This window comes from Molothrus ater, chromosome 1 (genome assembly GCF_012460135.2).
Source record: "Molothrus ater isolate BHLD 08-10-18 breed brown headed cowbird chromosome 1, BPBGC_Mater_1.1, whole genome shotgun sequence".
NCBI lineage: Eukaryota > Metazoa > Chordata > Aves > Passeriformes > Icteridae > Molothrus > Molothrus ater.
Window position 1 is genome coordinate 135089513 of NC_050478.2, and position 22338 is coordinate 135111850.

Below are 22338 nucleotides of genomic sequence, written 5' to 3' on the forward strand. Positions count from 1 at the left end.
ACCTTCTTGGTTTGTTTTCTTAAACTTCCTCCATTCTAACCAGCGTAAGTGATAATTTACGTGGATTTGCACTTCAAATGAATTTAGTGCTATATAAAAATGGTTTTGCAAAAGATATTTGGTGGTGTATGAAAAACCCTCAAAGTGGTGGAAATTTCTGAAGCTCTTACAGAAAAGTTAATGTAAGACAGCAGTCTGTTTGGGCCTGCTGCACCACTGCTGTGACCAGAGCTCTGTACAGCTACAGCTCCAGGGTAAGCTGTGCATATTGAATACAAAGCCTTGAGACAATCCAATATGTAGAAAAATAAACTTTTGGCAGAATTCAGCTGCTGCATTGGAAAGATACATGAACAGATATAGCTGTTTTTTTCTGCATGTACACTTTTAACAGTGCAATATGATATGTTAACACAAGTGTGTTGAATCATATTCTAAAATCATGTGTGTACAAAATTCTGTGTAATTTAAATGTAATGGAATTTACAGGTAATATTTAAAGCATATTACAAGTGGTGATTTAAAACACATTTTTACTCTATAATAAGGAAGCACAGTTTGCTAAAAGTAGCATTTAATATAATTCACATGAATAAGGTGTTAAATTTTAGTATTTTTTTAAACATGTCTTTGCAGTTCAGCAAATATATGCCAATAAAATGCCAATAAAACTAATTTTAAAATGTTTTTATATTATTGTGCACTTATGACAAACCTGATCTACATAAAAGGATGACAGGTTTTAGATGTACTTTATTCAAATACATCTAAATTTCCCTTAAGAATTTTAGAGAAATGAGAGATTTAATACTAAATAATATTTTTATCTGTGCAAAGCTTAAGTAACTTTCATTTTATTTGAGTTTACTAAATCCAGTATCTGAAACTGAACAAGAACACGGAAAGCAGCAAAATTCACATTTCCTTTTGTATACCCTTATAGCTCAGTTTACATTAACATAACTCTACAAATTTATAAAAAGGACATCACAGATTGAAAAGGAAACCAAACAAAACCAAATTAAAAAAAAAAAAGCCTGCAAGACACCAGACCAAGAAGAGAATGGGTAGTATTTTCTCTTTTATTATTTTTTCTCTGAAGATTACCTAACATCCTCATGGTAATAACCCAAGGTACTATGTAAACAAATTTCAATGCTGCTCAAATGAATTAAAATACTCTGTTCAGCTCCTGCAGTAAGTCAGAACAGTGGCACCAATTCCTTTCAACATTACATCACATTCATCTCATTGTACATGACTCTTGTGCAAGTAGTAAAGGCTTTATTCATGACCTTGGCTACATCAGTAGAGAGGGATATATCAGCTATTTATGTATTTAAAAAAATTTAACTGACAGAAGAACAGATTCTGTCGTCTCAAATACCAGCAGCATCTTTCTACATATTTAGGATACATTTGGCCTAAGCCTTTAACACCTTTTAGAACAGCCATGCAGTAAAACAAACTTGGAGATGTTTCTTTAGAGAACACTGAGCAGTTTAAACATTTTTCTGAATGATAAAGCCAAGATAAAGCAAATCCAGGCCCTTTTAAATGGCTGCAACTTTTCATACACTTAAAAGCTCTATAAAACTAGAGCCCATTAGTATATATATTTATATTTTTATATATATATTTTTTAAATAAGTCTCTTGTCTGCTTTCAAAATTTATGGAGGGGTATTTCTGGTCTTTTGAAAGGGCAATAAATAAAAGTAGAAAAGGCTGAACTGTTTTGCATATATTTGTGGAAGAACAGAGAACAATTAAACTTTTAGAGTTCCAGAAAGATCACTGTACAGAACAGAAAGCTTATATACAATAAGGTGTGCAATTTTCGTTGGCTGGGCCTTTTATTATTCAAGATATCCTTTTTGACTAGAAGTCACTTTTACTCTTGTCCAAATCCCTCTGTTTCTTCAATGGCAAAGAGCAACTTCTCTTTTAGTTGTTCATAGCTTTTATATGGTGGCAAATCCAAACGATTAAAACTGAGCAGGAAAAAAACAGAATTTTGTTAAGTTTACTTAAATCCCATGCAGAACTCTACAGAACTCAATTGTTATAGTAGAAGTTATAAATGTTCTGATCTAACAATTAGAAAAAAATAAATAACAATCAGCACAAATTCACTGCCTTGGCATTTCTACAAGAAAGAAAAACAGTCGAAGTTTCAGAGCAATATTTTAAGAAACAAAAGACTATTACCAGATGAAAAACCAGAATGGTGAAAGACTGTCCAAGATACAGGGAACTATAATACTTTGAAAAAATACAATATAAAAACATGATACTTACAATAATAATTGATTATAATAGTAATACATAGAAAAGGAAATTTTCAGCATGAAGTTTAATCCTAGTTTGATGCATCTCCAAATTTCAACAACATCATGAAAAAGCTGAACTTTTCTCCTTCCTACACATGCTTGGATATAGGTGGGTGTTTTTTCCCTGTAAACTTTCCCTAAAAGACTTCTGCCAAAACATTTCATTCCATGTCTTCCTCAAAATTATCCTAAACAAGGTATGTTTAACTCTTGCAAACATCACTCAAAACAAAATCCAGTGGAGAAAATGTAAAATGAAGGATACCCTTAAGTAGTTTAAAAATACGGTGAATATTATTGTCACAGGTTGCCAAAGGAAGCTGTGTCCATTTTGCACAGTCTATATAAAAAACTGATCTGTGTACCTGATGCACCAGTTCAGTATGCACAGGAATGCCAAGCCAATAATGGCCCATCTGAAGCCTGGTGGGAAAAAGTATCAGCATTCTTGGCTAAGCATCCATCTTTTGAAGGTTTGCTGTCATTTCTTTCATGCTACTTCTTCTTGTGACTATACATTTTATCTTCTATAATGTTACTTCATAATAACTCTACCTAACAACTCTGTGCCTACTATTAACATGACTTGTTCAGTTATTTAATATTCTCTAAAAGAATTAGGAAAGCACCTTTCAGTCCTACACAAGGATATTCTCATATTTTTGATAGATCTGACACTGACAAACTGTTGAGCACAGTTGCAAAATTTTAGAAGAGGGCAACTAGGAAAGTTTTCAATACTGGCATGTCAGGGCAATCAAATGAAGCTGAAGATGGAGACAGAGAATTGATCCAAATTAGATTTCATTTGATTTGGCCAATGCAAGCCTGGAAGAGATAAACTAGTAAAGGTACAGAATGTTATCACATAACAACTCACCAAGTGTGACTTCTTGGTAACCAGGTTTCCTTACCAACTTTTTCAATGCAGAATTTCTGAGGACCATTACTTCCTAGAAAATAAGATTTTGAAAAGTGTAATCTGTTCCTTTTAAGTACCATACATAATACATACGTGAATACTACAGAACTCAGACACAGCAGAGTTCATTAATTACATGAACATGCTTCTCACAGAAACAAGCTAATTTCCAAATAGTTTATAAACATTTTCATGGGATTTATGATATAAACGCCCTTCTAGATGCAAGGTGATGAACATGAATTTCCTCCTATCTGTACACTTGCAGCATGATTCATTTGCAAATGAAACAGTGACAATATGAAACAGTTCTGGTCACCTTTTACTTACCCATAAGTTCAGCAAATCCACCCAGTGGTAATCTGCAAGTGCCAGTGACAAACTGCAGAAGTCGCATGCGAACCTCGTTGTCTGTTTCTTTTACAAACTAGGCATAGAAATTCAAATTATTTAATAAAAAGCTTTAACACAGCTGGACAAAACCAAGAACCTCATGAGATGGTTGAAAAAGTAGAATTCCATTTAAAAAACCACCACCTTGTTTAGCACCTGTTTGCATTTCTTTACTTTAGCAAAATGGGGTGGAGAGAAAAGAACAGTGATTTCAGATTATATGCACTGTCAGCCACTACAATGTGAAGGCTGGGAACAGCAAATAAGAAGAATCCTTACCTATTATATTCTACACTAAAATATAAATCATGTCAATGCTTTGTATAAAGACTACTGCCATTGTTATTAAACACAGCACTAGTCCACTAGCCACAGACTTTGGGTATTTCAAGACTAAGAAAAACTTGCATATAAATGTTGGTACTTAAACTTCTGGTTTAGATTCTTTCAGTACCAAGCATCTTAAAAAGATTTATCATCAGATCTTATAATATAAATAAGATAGGAAATAACTGATTTGCACCACTTTCCCAGAGAAACTTAGTCAAAAGCATCTCTAAAATGGTGATTTTTCAAAAGATAGGAAGACCCTAGGTCTGCCTTCTCTTTAGGAAAATTTGTAGAATAATGCCAGAATAGTATTTGAGGGTTTTTCTTAGCCAACTCCATTAAAATGTGAGTGAAGATTAGTCAGTGCTAGACTGCAACAGTTAATATGACAAATAATCATAAGTACTAAGTGAAATTTTTAGATCACTGAAACAGAATGGTTTGGGTTGAAAGGGACCTTAAAGATCATCTAGTTTCAACCCCTCTGCCACAGCAGGCCTACTTTCCCCTAGACCAGGTTGCTCAGAGCTCCATGCAGCCTGGCCTTGAACACTTGGAGGGATGGGGCATCCATAGCTTTTCTGGACAATCTATTTCAGTGCCTCACCACTCCCACAGCAAAGAACTTGCTCCTAATATCTAACCTAAAGCTACTATCTCTTTGAATCCACTTCCCCTTGTCCTGTCACTACGTGCTCTAGTAAAAAGTCACTCTCCTCCTTTCTTCTAGGCTCCCTTCAGGTACTGGAAAGTGAAGATGTTCAGGTGTACTACATGTAAGAATATTAGAAGGTAGATCACTAAGAATAAAATAAACCTCACTGAATAATCAGTAAGGACAAGGTACAGAAGAAAATATTCATAAGCCAGCATCCAAATGTAATGTGTGAATCTGTCTACCATTTCTCACCCTAAAGTATCCTCCCTAAAGACCAGTAATCCTCCTTTCCTTCTCTGAAAAGACAAAAGAAAGGAAGCTGTAAGAATCTTCATTTGGACAGCCCTCCACTACATATACCATTTGTGTTACAGATCAAAACAAAACCTACAGAAGCCAGAAATGTAACTGATTAACAAACCTGCCAGAACCATATGATCTGCTTGCTATTCCTTGTGTAATGACGATAAACAGTGTTCCTCTGCCAGTCTGCTAAATCTACTTCTTGCATACCACAGAGCATAACCTAGAAAAGAGAACAATTTCTTTATATTAAACACAAAAATTAAGAGTATTTTCTGTTTTGTATGAGACATGGTAACAAAAATCAAAGTTTCTGCCCTGAAAAATGGACTGGTAACTTTTTTCACTTTATTACACAATTAGATTTTCCTTTATCCTAAGTTTACAGTTATCCAAAATTGTGTATGTATATAAGTGGTCTGAAAGACTGAATACTAGAGACTTGGTATCTTCCAACTAATAGCTCAGTAATAAAAGCTACTACCTTTTTCATAAGAGAAATTTTTATATTAAGGAGTATATTAGCCTTTCCATTAAATCTTCACCTCATATTCCAAAACGATGATGATTAAATTGCTGCTACTACTAATAAAGATAAAACATACTGAAAAGTATAAGTCTGAAAATTATTCATTACAAGAAGCAATGAAAGCTGAAAGTTCTAAAGGCAAAGCTTTCAACACTGAATAAGACTGAGCAAAGTCTTTTTTTTAGAAAAAAATCCTCCCTACTTAACTTAGGAAGGTTTCAGAAAACTGCTCAATAATACAAGGAAAGTTGTCAAGTCACACAGAAATAAATGAGCACAGCACTACAGAGCCTTTTGTCCCTACTCCAGATGACAAACCCCAAGAGTAAACACAGGCCAGGCTGATTGTTAAGTAAACGTGGAGCATGCAAGCAATCCCTGTTATCAGCCTTTGGGTTGTGTACTGAGGATCTGCAAAGTTCCATTTCATGCCTTGTTGGTTCCTCCAAGCTTTAAATATAAGAACCCTAGAACCTGTCTTAGACATTGTATTTGATCCTAAGCAATCACTATGAACTACAGTCAACTTCTGTGTCATCTGTTGCAGAGTAATTCTACCCATCTACCACAGAGGGAAAAGTCTGTGACTCACAGATCCATCAGTGATCTCACATACTTTCACAAAAACTTTCAAAAATACATTTTAATGCTGAACACAAGAACACTGATTCAAGAACATTGATTCAATTTTTATCATGATTTAATCCCACTGCTCTTAATAAATTCTCCATGTTCCAGAAGCTATCAAATGCAGCATACAGACGAGAGATTCAACCTGACCTATCCATTTAATCTCTCCATACATATTACCTTAGCAAATGCTAAAAATGCTGGATAAAAACCCTCACCTCCAGTTCCTTTTCATCAAAATAATGTAGCCATTGTAGAGGAACTACTTCATTAAAACCATCAAGGAAAGCTTTGGTTTGTTCTCTAACTCCCCGAGAAAATCGCCACTCTGCCATTAGCCTGGGATAGAACAAAACCAAACATAAATTAAACATCATTTAGCATTCAACATGAAGAAGTTCAAACACATAGGATTGTCTATGTGTTCCCATCAGGTAAGAATCCCTTGTTTCACTTCTTACACTGTTCAATGCCATTAACTATAAGTAACCTAGTACACTATATTATCACAAATCTTCACATTTAGATAAGAGTAAAGTAGCAAGAGGTAACTTAGATTACCATTCCAGTTAAAAATAAATATTATTATTATATTATAGAAACTATTTCTCTGAGAAACTGAAGACTGCTAATGTAAGTGGAAACTTTATGTGCAGCACTGGACATACACTGTATCACAGAAAAGGGTCTGTCTACATCTGCTTTTGAGATCACTGAATAGATCAGAAACAGAGGTTAAAAAAAAGGGCAGTGATAAAATTAGGCAATAAGCAAAAAAGAGTAGTAAAAAGAGTTTAAAAAACAGTTGAAATCACAGCATGTTACACACTATTCTGATTTTCAGTTTCCACATTTGTAGCAAAGTTCTAAACAATTTTAGGATCTTCTGTCAAACAGACATCTTCCCTCTACCTGGATATGTTACCTGAAGTTACTGAAAACACACTTGCTCATTTCAGTTTCAGCTGTTCTCACTGTACATATAAGAGCATTTCAGGTCATCTCTCCACATGGTCTCCTTTTGTACCAAGTAGTTGTGTATCAAGATAGCAACATGTACCAAGGTACTATTTCAATAACAGTCACAAGAATTACATAGTAACATGGGAAGAAAAAGTAAAACAAAACAAAACAAAACCACCAGAAACCAACGTGTCAAAAAAGACTAGAGCAACAGGAGAAACATGGAACATTTTTTCAGCATCTACACCTTCCTACTCAATATATTCTTCTTTGTTCTCCTTACCCAATATATTCTTCTTTGTTCTCCTCAGTTACCAAGATATTTGAACCTCCTGATTTCAGCTCATGTGAGGTTACTTTCCCTAAGAGCTCCATATCCACACAGAAGTACATTTCCAAGTTACACTCCTCAATGTTATTATCCCTGGATGAAAAGAAAAAAATATTGCAATGAATTCTATATAAACAAAAACAAATCCATAAAATATCAAACACACACACAAGAAAATAAACTACAAACCTTATCCAAATTAGGGAGTTGTAAAATTCAGTATCAATAGATTCCAGGTCTTTAATAGTAAGCTTTTTGCTCAGCATTCGTTTGTAGAAAGGCAGAGAAAAACCAGTGTCAATAAATTTCCCATGAAACAATGCCTGTTGAACAGAAAAATACGTTTCGTTTTTATTGAACTACTGAATTATCAAAGTGTTTCTGGACTTGAAGTCTTTTTTTTTCTTTCTCCTTCAAATAATGAAAAGCACCAAATAGCAGTAGCAGCTTTATAAAGCCATATTTATAAGGAACAAAACATTAAATTAAATGGGAAGCAAAAAAATTGGACAAAATTTATCCAAGTATATGTTATTTATATATATTACAATTTAGTATTTATTTATATATATTACAATTTTATATATATTACATATATATTATAATTTAGAAATTCTTTGATTAAAAATAAAACTTCTCATAAAAGGACTTCATCCCTTCTTCCCTTAGTTATGTGAATAGGCATAATTGCCAAGTGTTACTTTATCCTACTTGATCAGAATATTTGATCTTACTTGAGTATTACTGCCATTTTTTACTACATACATACATCCAGCAACATCATCATTTACAGAATGCTACTGCAGCTTGTAAGAAAGAGCTTTGGGAACCACATTTTTTTGTAGGTGAGTAACAGAACTGAGGAATTAGGTTCTCCACAAAACTGAAAAAAAAAAAACCCAAACCCAAAACATGGTCACACTTGTCTCACCACACATGCACTTAGGGTGTAAGCTGAGTAATAATAGTACTGAAGCACAGCATTACACACACACACACACACAGTGTTGTCTCTAAGAGCTCACAGAGCACAACCATAACCATGAAAACCCTTTCTTCCTCTTAGCTTTATCAAGTATACTTTCTCCACTTAAATAGCTCTTTAAAAAAAACATCCTAAACATAGGCCATGTATGGCATTCATTGCTTCTCTTTCCTCTCAGCTGAAATTCTGAGAGCAGAAGAGCCAATTAACAGCCCATTTCCTCTAGGCTCCATCTTTTTTCCCCACCTAATTTCCCCCTTTTAGGCTTAGCCTATCATGCATTTTCTTCTGCTTAAGGAGACCTTAAAGAAGTTCTCTTAAAGGCCTGTATTTATTTGTTTGTTTGTTTGTTTGTACATCTATTTACTTTGAAACTAGTTTATTCTTCTCATGGGAGGCTGACCTGGTAGAAATTCCACGTCAAGTGCAGCACCTGGGCATATGATTTTCTGCTTTTGCAAAATTAAGCTCTTAAAATCAGGTTATTTGATGTGTATGATAATCTTACAGCAAAATATAAAAGTTGCCACAGCCAACTTCATTTAACAGGTTTTTATTATGAAGCAAGATGTGTACTCTTTATGTTTAATCCTGTTTCAGTTGAAAACAACTGTGGCTACTTCAGTACTTAAAACTAAAAATCTCACGACTATTTTAGAACTGCGAGAAGTACAGAAACTGCCATTTCATTTCCCAGTTGCATTATTACCTGAGCTATCTTAAGCCACTAGAGGGTATCCCAGGAAGCACTGCAGAAAGTTCCATCCAGTATAAACCATGAACACTCAAACCTTGCAACAAACCAAATCAGGCAGCATTATATGGGTCTCTCTCTTGGCCCACTTAGAGAATTTAAAATATAAACACATAAATACTTCAGGAAATAAAAGTTTGTCTTTTAATTACACTAATTACTTTAATTAAGTTCTCTACTATGATCTGTACTGTTATGAAATAGCTTTCCTAAAGTTAACATTTCTTACAGACAAGATCAAAAATCACCAGCAAAGAAACACTGGCTCTAGCACCTAACTGGCTTTATCACACCTTCCTGGTAAGCAGTCCTCTAACTTGCTGAGGACTCTAAAATAAAGAAAAAATGTGGCAGCCTATTGAAAGTGTAAACCCAATGAGCTAAATTTTCATGACAGCACAACAATTGTGAACTCAGCCATAAAACGCTTGAAATGAGAGATGTTGTCATAGCTGAATATAATTCTTAAGAAGCATCTGTAAGAAAAGCAGAACTAAGAAACCACCCAAACCTAATTTATTTTAAGTCTGAAAGTATTTTTTCATTTATGTTACACTTGGCTTGTGTTAATTCTAATTTTGTACAAAAAACCTGAACAACATGAGGCGATATGAAAATGCTTTCTACTCTATTTGGTTTCACTATTCACCAGGTTGAGGGATGTTGCTGAAGACTACCTGTAGACGTAATGATTATGTGGAAAGATGACTGTATACTACATGGAGGGAAAGAAATGTGACAGAACAGGAGTCACTATAGAAGACTGACTTAGTGATACCAAAGAAATGATACAACATGCCTGATCAGCTTGTGGTTTAAAAGAAATTGGATGGCAGAGAATCAGCTCCCTGACAGCTTCTGCTCTCCTCAGTGTCTGACTTTTATTTACATTTAAATTAAGGCCCAGTGTACTCTGCAAAACATTCTAACTCATTTTTTCAAATATCCTCAGGTATACCAGGTCCAACTGAGGAGCCTTTTTCACAAAATATTTAGTCACATTTTTCAGAGCATCAGTATTCAGACACTCAGACAACAGTTTGCATGAAGTACACACATCCAATTGATGAAAATAAAATATTATACCGAACGTCATATTAACTTTGATAACTCTCCCAGGAAACATGAGTGTGCAAGACACTTAACTCTCAGGGAATTGGCTCAATAAACTTATATGCCTTAATCTTCCATTTCTATGAGATTAATATAACCTTTAATAACTGTACAAACAAATACTGTTCAGGAGTCAATGTATAGCTACAGCAAATATAAAACCTTAAAAATCTAACCTACCATGGCAATAAAGCGCCCAATGAAACAGAAATATGAAAGATGGTCAGGATTGATTGTTGATGCTGGATTTATCTGCAGGCAATAGTTGCTCTTGCCAGCATATTCAAATAGGCAGTACATAGGGTTCAGTACTTCATGGGAAAGCAAGAAAAACCATTCTCTAAGGAAAAAAAAACATGTATACACATAAAAACCATCAAATACAGATGTTTATCACCATTCCCCTTAGGTAACCAGCAAAATGGTCAAAATATATGCAAACTTTGAAAAATAATATAAACAGTGTTTACATACTGAGTATTAGAATCACAGAATAATATATGGTATTATATATTTCTTAAATACAGAAAATTAATTATTAGACCCAATAATGTTAGAAAATCATGGTTTCCAAAGTTTAGAAATTATTAGAAGTTAAGATTTTCATCTTGAACACACCCTCACAGCACAGGTTTTAGCTGCCTATCAGTAACATTTTTTTCTTACACAGTCCTTGCTTCAACCAGTACACAGCATTTACCTGGTCATGCCTACTTTACTGTCTACAACTCACATCTTTACTCAAAAAAATCACAGATTATTCCACGCTTATTATAAACAACTTAGATAAAACAAAATAAAACAAAGAAATTGAAACCTCAGCACACCTTATTTGCTTTTCCAGTCTGACAGCAAAAACACATGCTGAGTTACTGTTGTTTAACAAATTACCATGCATTGGTTAAGCCTACATGACATGAAAGTGTAAAAGTATCTTTTTGCTGAGGTTACAGGTTAATGAATACATGTTTTTCACCAGCTTAATTTTTTTCAACTCAGCTGATCTGAAATAATACCAGAATTTGGTATTCAGTGTTCAGATAGGTGATTTTGATAATATTTCTTGCTTTCTAATATTTGCATATAGTATTTGCAGAGACCTCAGAACAGTCATACATACTCAGGGACTTTTTTATCAGGCCATAAATGTTTGGTAGTAAACAACCAGGCCTAGAGATAGCCTGTAAAACAGCTGAAAGTCTGTTCTATAATAACTGTAGGGACTGAATTCCATTCTGACTGCCTTTCAGCTGTCATAGTTAAAAGGCATCTCTTCTATCCTTGTATTTATTCAAGATCAAGGAATAGAAATGAGGTTTGCTGGCATGTTTCTCCTAACAGTGCCATGAAACTCAAGTCATGGATCATGGGTCACTATGATACACTTCCAACCCAAAGGCCAAGTAGAAAGAGTAAACAGAGAAAGGCAGCCAGGATCCAATAACCCTACCAGGGTTCCGTGTATCTTCCAGCAAGCACGAGAATGTTGTACAGCATTCTAGGCAAGTTTCATACTGAGACAATTACATTAACTACACAGAGGCATCAAATTTAATAGGCATTTAAATTAGAACAAGTCAGATAACAAGGGAGGAATAAACTAAATCAGCCATTAACAAGAAGTTGCAGAAGCAAGGAATTTTTCATATCAACAGCTAAAAACTTGCCACAGGACATAATGTCAGATTGGTCCTGCTACATGCAAGGTAAAAATCTGACAGGAACACTGAGTTTAGTCTGCTGAGAGACAGATGATCTATATTTGTATTAATGCTGTATTTCATTAGTCAGTACATGAACATTTATTAAGTGTCACTTAAGAACTCTCAGCTCAATTTACAATGAGATCCTGGCTGGTTCTCAATTTCACATTAAAAATCTTGGGCAAGACTTAAATAACTATGAAACTACACTGGTTATATATTTTTTATTTATTCATTCTCTACTTTATTTGATTAACACACTTCAGTTGAATTATTCTAACATCTTTTCTATGAAAAGATCTATGAACTGTTCCAGTTCCCACCCTAAACCTATGACCCTCATAATAGGGACGCCAACAAAACAAAACCCATGCAAAGCAAAAATTGAATTCCTTCCTGAAATCACTCCCCCAAATTCTATGTGATACTGTAATGAGAAGCAAAACACCACATACCCAAAAGAAGCTCAACCTTCAGAGGCAACCTTCCTTGCATATAAATACTATACATTTTCACTGAATTCAATTTCAATGCAGGAAGCTACATAAAACCAGAACAAAACCAAACCAGAATATCTTTACATATTAAAAAAAAAAAAAAACCAAACCCAGAACAACCTAACAAGAAAAATTCTATCACCTATGACCTTTTCCTGTTCTCAGGATATACAGTAGTACTGAAATTTTTTACCAAGCAATAACATTTCACTGAAGTAACTAGCAGCAGTAGTCAGTGGCTGTATTCTCAGTGATCAAGAAATGAAATCTTGTCTATGGTTTTCCTGTTATCAGATTTTTCCCCTCTGAGTTCCACTTCAGATTCTAGAAAAACCCATAGTCCAGCTGTTTCACATTCCAGTGGAGCCAACATTGTCTGTCAGTTGTTCCTTCATGCCTGCACTACTCTCCTTTTGTTTATTTCCTTTCTGTTCTTATCAGCCCCAATCTGGTGTTTGCTTGCCATTTTTCCAAATAAGCAGAACACTTTATTTTCCCACAGTTCCCACTTCTAGGAAAATTAAACTTTCTGATAGAAAGTTTTTGAAATAACTCAGATAAAGCAATTAATTTCATTCCAATTTAAACATCACTCTTTGTCAAAGAATTGAAAAACTGAGACCACAGTTTTACCAATGTGAAGTTATAACCTGTGACAATAGCCAGTGCTGCCAGTTCCACCTCCTTAATACATTTAGGGGGACTAAAAAGGTACCTAGGGTCAGACTGCAAGAGAAATCAAGGCTAGAGTGCAATTAAAAAAATAAAAACTAAGAAATTTGGGAAATTAAGAAAATTTCTTTTACCTTGCCAAGCCACCGTAATCCAATCCTTCTTCTCCTCTAAATATAACATATAATCTTCTCCTCAAATCATAGGGCTTTAATGCCATAATCTATTAAAAAATAAATCAATGTTATAAATTATGCATTGTTACCACACCACTCATTCAGATTTAATTTATGTTGATACAGAAATTGTATATACGTCAAATGTTACACAAATTTGAAAAGCAAGTAGACCATCTCATGGAACAAGCAATCAATGAACTACACACAAAAATACCAATTTGGACTTAAAATCCCTTAGCAGCAGACTGCTAGCAAGTGGAAGGAATATCTGGAAAGTAATGCTTTATGGGTATCCCTGTTCTTACATTCTTCCTGAGGCAGTCATTAATTACGGAAAACAGGTGAAAAGGCACTTCATCTGATATATATGATTTTTAGTTTTAGGGAAATCACTTAAAATAAATAATTTAATCCAGACTAAGTTCAATATACTTTAATTTATAATATACTTTTTTAACTTATAGAGAATTCCTGCCTAGAGGTCTTGTGGTGAGAGCAGCAAGAATTTTCATGACTCATTGGCTGCAGACTGTAAGGGCTCAAGGACTGTAAGCTTCAGTTACACAGATTTAATTTTTGAAGGACAAAGCAGTTTTAACTGGAGAAAACAACATGTCGTAAGGTATCTAAAGACACACAGGAATCAGAAAAGCAAATCCAATGTGGCTGATGCCACAGTAGTTAAGCTATGGAACTCCACCACAGGAGGCTGTAGATGCAAAAAGTTCACAAGAGGAGCACAGGCAAGCTCATAGAAGAGAAATCCCTTGAGGATTAGTAAAATACTCAGAAACCACTTCAACCTCAAGAATCATTTCAACTGTATACAGCTGGAAAATGAAAGATCATATGGTAAAGGTATTATATACAATACTTCTTTTCTTACAGTCTTCCCTAAGAAACCCCCACTAGCTAATACCAGAGGAAGATTACTGTGCCTGAAGGACCATTAGTGTGAACTAGCTATGGCCATTTTTGTTCTTCTGCTTTGTCTTGATGAACAAATACAATAATTTTTGCAGGCTTACTTGCTGGAAGGAATCCTCAAACAAAGTCTGTCTGGATACATTGATTTTCACATGACTTGGCAGTGCATTGGACTGTAATCATAAGGCAATAACATTAAAAGGTAGCACACACATTTGTAAAAACTCATATAATTTCAATAAATAAATAATTAATAAATCAGTACCTGACACAAGTAACGGAAATGAGCAAGTTTCCACCTAAAGCTACGCTCATAAGCAATCTGTGGCCCTTTATTTCTGTAAGAAAACATATTGGAGATACATTAAGCATGCAGACATCAAATCAATGCTAAATAACAGCATGAAGATTTCAAAAATACACAAAAATTGTTATTGTAAGATATGATCAAATGCAGCTGGTGGTTTGGAATGCCAGTCTTCCTTTCCACCATTCCTTGCCTTTTTTTTTTTTTTTTTGCAAGTCAATTTACCAAATTTGATAGAAAGATAAAAGATCAAGAGGGCATAAAAACCCTATGAAATGTATAAAAACTACAAGTCACATAAAAGAGAGATATCGAATTTATCATCTTCACTGAGAAAAAGACTGCTAAGTTAGGCTTTATAAATACAGCTGCTTCTGGAACTATGAAGGACATTCTGGTGCAGCATTCTACAGGCTTGTTGCCATCACCACTATTTGACAGAAGTAAACCCTACCCATACAAAAGACATTAAGAAAGTCATTATAGGTTGGGTCAATACTTTTAATCAAAATATTTAAAAGAAGATTTGCATGTAAACTTTTTCAGAAGTATTTAAAACTACTTTGTTTAGACATTACTGTGTATCCATTACTGAGTGTGTATCATTATAAGGAATGATACATAATGTCCATTTGCTGTTACTTTAAAAATGCAACTATTAGTTATATTAGTTCATTATTCAAGTTAACCTCATTACCCCTCTCTATTTATAAAATTATTACAATCTTGGTATTTCAAAAGCATATAAAAACTATTGAACATCAGAGCAGTACAGCAAAGTGTGTCACAAAGTCACAAATAAAAGTTTTAAATATACTAAACTTATAATAGAAAAACTTGTTCATAATTTAGTGTGCAATTCCAGCTAAAAGCTCATTTTATAGTATGAGAAAATTTCACTATTTAATTATAAAAAGGTAAAACATTCCAAAATATATTTAATTTCTCACTTACACAGAAGATTTCCCAGTACGAGGATCATTGAAGGTGGTGGTTCTTGTATTGTGATCAACAAAATATCTGACACCTTCTCTGGTGTATCTGATTTCCCAGCCCTCTGGAAGAGGGTCCTCATTTTGTAAACTGCAAAAGAAATTGCAAGCAGTGCTTTTTCCCCCATATCATGACATAAAAGAATTAAGCAGGATCTTTTGAACCTGTACAGTCATTATACACACCTACCCTTGAGTTCGAGGGTCCTCCCACTGTGTTGTCTTTGTGTTATGATTTACAAAATACACCCTATCATTTGAATCCACTCTTCTTTCTAAGGGAAAAAAAGAAAAAAATCCACTGTACAACAACTGCATTCCAAATTTCTGTAGCTGCCACTTCCTGAAATCCACAGCTAATTAACTTACCCCAACCTGGTGGTAAAGGCCCAAGTGGATCATTTTCTGCTGACAACATCGAAGCCTATTTAAAAACAAGAGGACCTTTCAGTTAGGCCAAATATTATTCATATTATTTTCTCAGTGTGTTCTAAGATTATCACTAGTCCTGAAGACTATTCATTCTGTAAAAAAACCCATCATGCCATGTTTAATCTGGTTTTGCAAAGAAACTAAGATTATATGATAAGATAGGCTTTCCACACTTGTTTTCAATGCAATGTACCCTCCCTTTCCCTTCCTACAGCAAACTTGAGTGCTCATACAAAGAGGCACAGTTCATACAAGTTTTGAGGAAGCATGGATCAGCAGATAAGCACTAAGGTCTTGCCTAAGAACACATCTTACCATAATAAACATTTCCAAGCACAGTGGCTACTGCCAGCATAGGGGGTTTTACTTCCTCAATACATGATAACTTCCCTGAATATTTGGCTATTTTCAAACATTGTCATTTTTTCTTAAAATGCAGCTGCATCTATATGCGGATGGATAAAATTATACTGACGTACAGTAAGGTTAGAACGGGGAAAAAAAGGGATTATATTATTATGTAAACACATGCTAAGCTCATAATATACTGTAACCTTGCAGAAGTCCCCAAGTAGCTCCCAAAAATACAAAGCATGGAAAAAACAAAAATAAAACGCAGAAATCCCACAGACTCAGGCTCACAGCTCTGATTTATAATTAAAAGCATCCACCCCTAAAAATTTGTGGACTCTAACTTTTAGTGTGTGTGAGTGCAGAATGGAATTTTGATATAGGGTATATTTTCCAAGAGTGTCTTAGGAACTAATACTGCTTTATATAGCATTTGCAATACAAAAATATCAAATAAGAGTTTACAGGAGCACATTCAGGCAAAACAAATCTATGATATTTTTTCTCTGAAGGAAAAATAGATCAAGGATCAGAAGGAAATGCATTAGTTACACTCAAAATCGAGCTGTGCAGCTGCCCCAGCCACCAGCTACTACATGTGAACAGAGAATTTATTTATTTTTCAGCAGTTAGTCTTTTCTGCTTTAGGAGAACATACAATCACAATAATCCTCTAACCAAAGACTTCTCTGTGCTGACTGTAAAAGAATAGAGCATGAAAGGAAAAAGCTGTCTGCCAAGGAACTGAATGTTGGCACGGTTCAGATATTTCCAACCTTCTTAATGGGTCCAAGGATTTGTGTATGGCTGCTGGCTACACAGAGCTGTATATTTAACAGAACACAGTGAAAGACCAGGCAGATTCACTTCCAAAATGACTACCATAAATTATTCCAGGTAAAAATGAAAGTAATTCAAATAACCATATCCCATCTACTTTTCTTTCTTTACATAGTTTAGCTTTGACCACTCAAGGTAATTGAAATATTCTTTAACTGAAAGTATTCATCTACTTTTTTCCCAAAAATAAAAGACAGTCTCACTCAAACTGCTATATAGGCAGAGTCCCGGTATGTCACCAGAGCATGAAAAGGTAGCTATAGTTTGACCTTAACTATTCTAGGAAAAAATATACAGAATCACACTAAAGTAAAAAAAAAAAAAAAAACCCACAAAAAAAAAAAAAAAAACCACAAACAAGCAACAAAAAAAAAAAAACTCAAAAAACAAAAAACCCCACTCTTTCTTCAATAAAATTTCAATTTTCCCCCTCAATAAACTGTGAGTTCTATCTGTGCAACAGATATAATAGTTAGAAAACAGAATTCTAAAGAGATACAAGCAGTCAAGTTTTCTTTTCCTCCAGGTATATTCTGTCTCACTAACAAATCCTCATTTATTGATTCTAAGGTCAGATGAGACATTTTAAGGAATAGGTCTGTGGTTTTCAGTAAGGGTTATCCCCTAAGGAAGGAAGTAATATAATTTAATTTTTAAAATATATTGTTCACTGAAGGATAAATCTAGCAAAAATAAAATCTTGGCATCAGAAAAGTGAAAGTTTTCTCAGATGCATTATGCAACTGATCAAAGTAGTACACAAAGTTGGCCAAGAGATTTTGGCTCTATGTGCTTCAAGCTGATTCTTGATTTTGCATTAGAAGTTACCAGTGTGTTTAAATACCTGAAGGAGGGCGCAAAAAGGATGAAGCCAAGCTTTTCTCACTGGTTCACAGTAGCAAGACCAGAGGCAATACACTGAAACACAGGGGTTCCCTCAAAACATCAGGAAACACTTTTTATTGGGAAGGTGACCAAGTGCTGGCACAGGTTTCCCAGAGGGGTTGCGGAGATATTTACAAGACATTAGTCCTGGATGGCTGGTTCTAGGTGGCCTTTCCTAAGGAGGGACATTGGACCAAATAACCTTAAGAGGTCCCTTCTAGCCTTGACCATTCTACTTTTCTCTAATTCCATAAAACAAATTGAATTTGATACATAGCCCTGGGAAAGTTCAGAAAATTAGTGGTGATGCATGTTTCTGCTATTGCTAGTGACAAGATAAAATGTCCAATTCAATAATGAGAGGCTGAGAATTTTTAAATGTAGCACTGCAGCATCCTTTACTTCAGAGGAGTGTGTGAATAAAGCCCATCAAATTTAAACTTAGGTCTGCACATGCAAAGAGTCCTATTCCAATGAAGCTGTTTTAGACTTGTACTTCAAAAGTTTCATGTTTAAAACAGTCCAGCTCTTCTGCATATCACTTACAAAGTTTCTGAGATCAGATCATTTTTTTAAGAAGCCAAGCACAATTATTAAAGTGTTTAGAGTGACAGTGACACACAGGCACCATAATTCTTAACTCTGAAAAAACAACTATTCTGCTTATCCAGTCACAGATGGGAAAATCTGACCGAGAAATATTCTCTATGAAGCTACTCATATTTTCTTCAGGCAGAAGTTAGCAATCATGTTAGAGAAATGGAAAACCATTTAGGAAATTCCAGAGTTGAACCAGATGTATAACCTTCAAAGTAAAAGAATTGCCACTTGTATTAGTGAAGGAACTCTAATCACCTGAACAGTTTTTAAGGCTATTTAATGCTCAAAATGACCCCTAACAGCATTTACATTCCTTTTCAGTTTAAGGGACATTTTTAGTTGTACCTCTTACTACTGGCATTAATAATGTTATGAAAAATGCAGTACACAAAGCTGATGTCAGGAAACAAACTCAGAAGGGAGTACTTTCTGTCCGAAAGTACTTTCTGATTTTCATCCAATAAAAGGATGACTTCTAACTTTTTTCAAAATAATCAGAATCTAAATTACTGATGCTAAATATCATTTAACCCATATGGTTGAATAGTTACAAAATCCCTTTCTTTGAAGTTAAATTACAAAAAGTATAACAGAGTATAACCTATACCTCTGTACTAATTTGAAATGTTGTGTACTTTACCGAATAGAGGTATCGTTGGTTGAATTGTTGCATAGCTCCCTGCAGTTGATTCCGTTGCGATTGCCATTGCTCAAAGTTCCTCACTGACTCCATTGTTGGTCGCTGCCACGTTGTCGTTCTGGTGTTGTGGTCCACATAGTAAACTCTCCCACGATCATCAACTCTCCTTTCCCAGCTTTCAAGGAAAACAAATGTTAACAGTTAATTCTTTCAGTAGTGTTACTAACCATTTTTCTCTTTGCCAAATGCCAAATTCCTAAGTGGTACTTAAATTAACTACTGGAGTCACAGGCATGATTTCATGTTCTAAAGGACACAAAAGTACCTCAACTTAATTGGCAGATGAACTGATGAGCATACACAGACTACAAGCAATTGCCTGCTCAGCTCTCTGTCACCTCATTCTTAACTTTGTAAACACCTGTGACTGCAAGTAATATTGGCAGACTTCACAAAGAACACTTTGCTGGGAAATCTGAGTTTTGGAACCAGGGCACTACACTTAGTGGTGCCACCTAAATGAAGGTGATCAAATATGCATTATTTCATGCTTAAGTTTTAAAGGAAGAACAAAATACTTTAATAGCTATATTTGAACAAGTGATCAAACCTAGTGACATATCCAATAGCAACATTCCTGTAACAACAGCTGTAATTTTATATAATTAAATGAAAGCTAGAATCTCTTAATATATGATACAGAATTCAGTTTTGATGAGCTGCTGTTTGTTCCCAGCAACAAACAAACAAAAATATAGTAAGTTTATCATATTTAATTCAAAAGTGTACATTACCCAGGAGGTAAGGGCTGTGGTCTTTCCCATGTTGTAGTTCGTGTGTTGTGATCAACATAATAGGTTCTACCATGAGGATCTTTTCTTTGCTCCCACCTTGAAGACAAAGAGACTCACACATAAGTGAAGATGCAAATACATCCTTGGGGCTTCCCACTAAGACAATAAATTATCTTGGCACTGAGTAAAAATACCATGGTCCAAAACCCATTCTCGAACACCAAAGAAAATTCATAACAGAATACAGATCACTTACTTCCTATTTAACTGATATCACTGTAAAGACTTTAAAGGATTTAGCACATAATGAGCATACATCAATATTCACAAGCATTTTTCTATTATATTTAAGTTTGGAACAAAGTCATTAATTATCTGCTCAATGCTTGGATGCTAAAAAAACCTCATTCCAAAAGTTCTTGGAAATACAAAGAATGCATCTCTCTAAGTTCATGTCTCTAAAAAAATGAGAGTGTTTGCATTTTGAAGCTCTGTTCCCAATATCCAACAAATAGCATCTTTCAGAGTGAACCTGAAGTGTGTGCTATCAGCTCTTTTTCCTGTGTTTCTATTTCCTATCCTGGTAAATTCTGTATCTGATATCCCTGGAGATTACTTCGTTTTGTGAAACAATCTTACACTGAAGATGGAGCTAGACCAACAGCTGAAGTTTCATAATGCTGAGAACTACCACAATGCAATAAAAGTATGTATAAATGACAAGGAAACCAGGAGAAACATTAGATGAAAAGGTGAAGTGCTTGTCCACAGTTGATATATATTTATTTTTCTTACATAAACACTTAATTAGTTCCTAAAAATGTAGGCAGAACACCTGGCCTGCTACTACTAAAGACTACTAAAGCAATTTCAAATAATCTAGTAAAATTAAAATATTCCAGCTCTTCTTAGCACATACCTACATACACATCAAATCTTATTATTAACTCTAACATTTTTGAACTCATTCTTACACAGCAAGCACCTACAAGCATTTATAGATTAGTCATTTTCACTTCTTTGTGCTTTGGTCCCTACTACTAAGAAACATAGGAATAATTAATTATGGCCCAAATAAGTTTGAAAATATCAAATGAAAAGTCTTCACATCTGTTACATCCAAGAGTTTGTCTGTTAAGATCACAATACCATCTCAGCAAATCAGTTATCAGTTATTACTTTCTGGGACAAGACTAGCCAGTTATAGCAGCAGTACAAATCCCATTTTAGATCAAATAACCCCATCTCAGCCAGCTGACCTGCATTTGAAAATCCCTGTATAGAATTAAGTTTCTGTTTCTTTATATGCACATTTAGATGACACAAAATGATAGCATTAAAGCAAAACAACATACCCAGGTGGCAAAGGTTCTGTACTGGCACTACCAGGCTGCTGTCTTACAGGTTCTGCAGACGCACTTGCCGTGGAGGAGGATTCCCTCGGCTTTGCCGCATCTGCTGCTGCGCTGTTCCGAGCATTAGGCTGAGCACACTCTGTGGCAGCTGCAGGTTCTAGCCCAGCAGACACAACAGGTAATGCAGAAGTGTGGCTTTCAGAACAACTAGCTGCTTCTGTTGCTGACTGAGGTTCTGCTGTATCATTAGTGCAATCTGCTGAAGACACAGGAGCTTCATCTGAACCCGTCGGAGCCTCGGAGACAGAGGAATTGCCAGCTTCAGGTGCAGAGGCAGATGATTCGCCATTAACTGAGAAATGGGAAATAACATTTGTGTATCAGGATCTGATGAGATTTACTTTTCAAATAACTTCCAGAGTAAATTACTTGAAAGGAATGTATTTAAATTGCACCTGCCATAAGTAGCACTGTTGGCTAAGATGACAAAAAGTCACAACCCACTTGCATTCAGTTAAAACTGACAGTTTGAAAGCCATTCTCTGTACCTCCCTGTTACATAGGGATACACATATATATATATATATATATATATATATATATATATATATAAGTTATTTATTAGTTTCTCCATGTCTTGGTCAACTCAATGTTGCACCTCAGTCTAGATTAGCAAGAGTCACCCATCTGCTTTCCACAAAACTGTACAGTCTTTTTTAAAACTCTGAACTTATAGTGAAGTTCAAAAATGAATCTTAATCAGTATGACATGAAAACAAGTATTATGAGATTACTCTATGAGATTTGGAAAACTAAGAGGCATTTCCTACAGATAATTTCTTTTCTTTTTCAGAGCTGACATACCAAACCCTACAATTAACCCTACACCTGTGCAACTTGGAAAAAAATCCTCCTCCAAAA

At 34.9% G+C, this 22338-nt stretch overlaps 1 protein-coding gene across 1 annotated transcript in view; it reads right to left on the minus strand.

Moving 5' to 3' along the window:
- Positions 1-1064: 1064 nt before the first annotated feature.
- WWP1 (WW domain containing E3 ubiquitin protein ligase 1) overlaps positions 1065-22338 on the minus strand; it is a 58460-nt gene continuing 37186 nt past the window's right edge. The window contains 17 exon segments of the mRNA XM_036402126.2: positions 1065-1993; positions 3213-3285; positions 3585-3681; positions 5057-5161; positions 6316-6436; positions 7344-7484; positions 7581-7714; positions 10424-10583; positions 13250-13338; positions 14323-14394; positions 14487-14559; positions 15483-15611; positions 15711-15795; positions 15890-15944; positions 19269-19443; positions 20063-20158; positions 21418-21769. Coding sequence (XP_036258019.1) covers positions 1894-1993; positions 3213-3285; positions 3585-3681; positions 5057-5161; positions 6316-6436; positions 7344-7484; positions 7581-7714; positions 10424-10583; positions 13250-13338; positions 14323-14394; positions 14487-14559; positions 15483-15611; positions 15711-15795; positions 15890-15944; positions 19269-19443; positions 20063-20158; positions 21418-21769 — 2057 coding nt within the window. The 3' untranslated portion in view covers positions 1065-1893.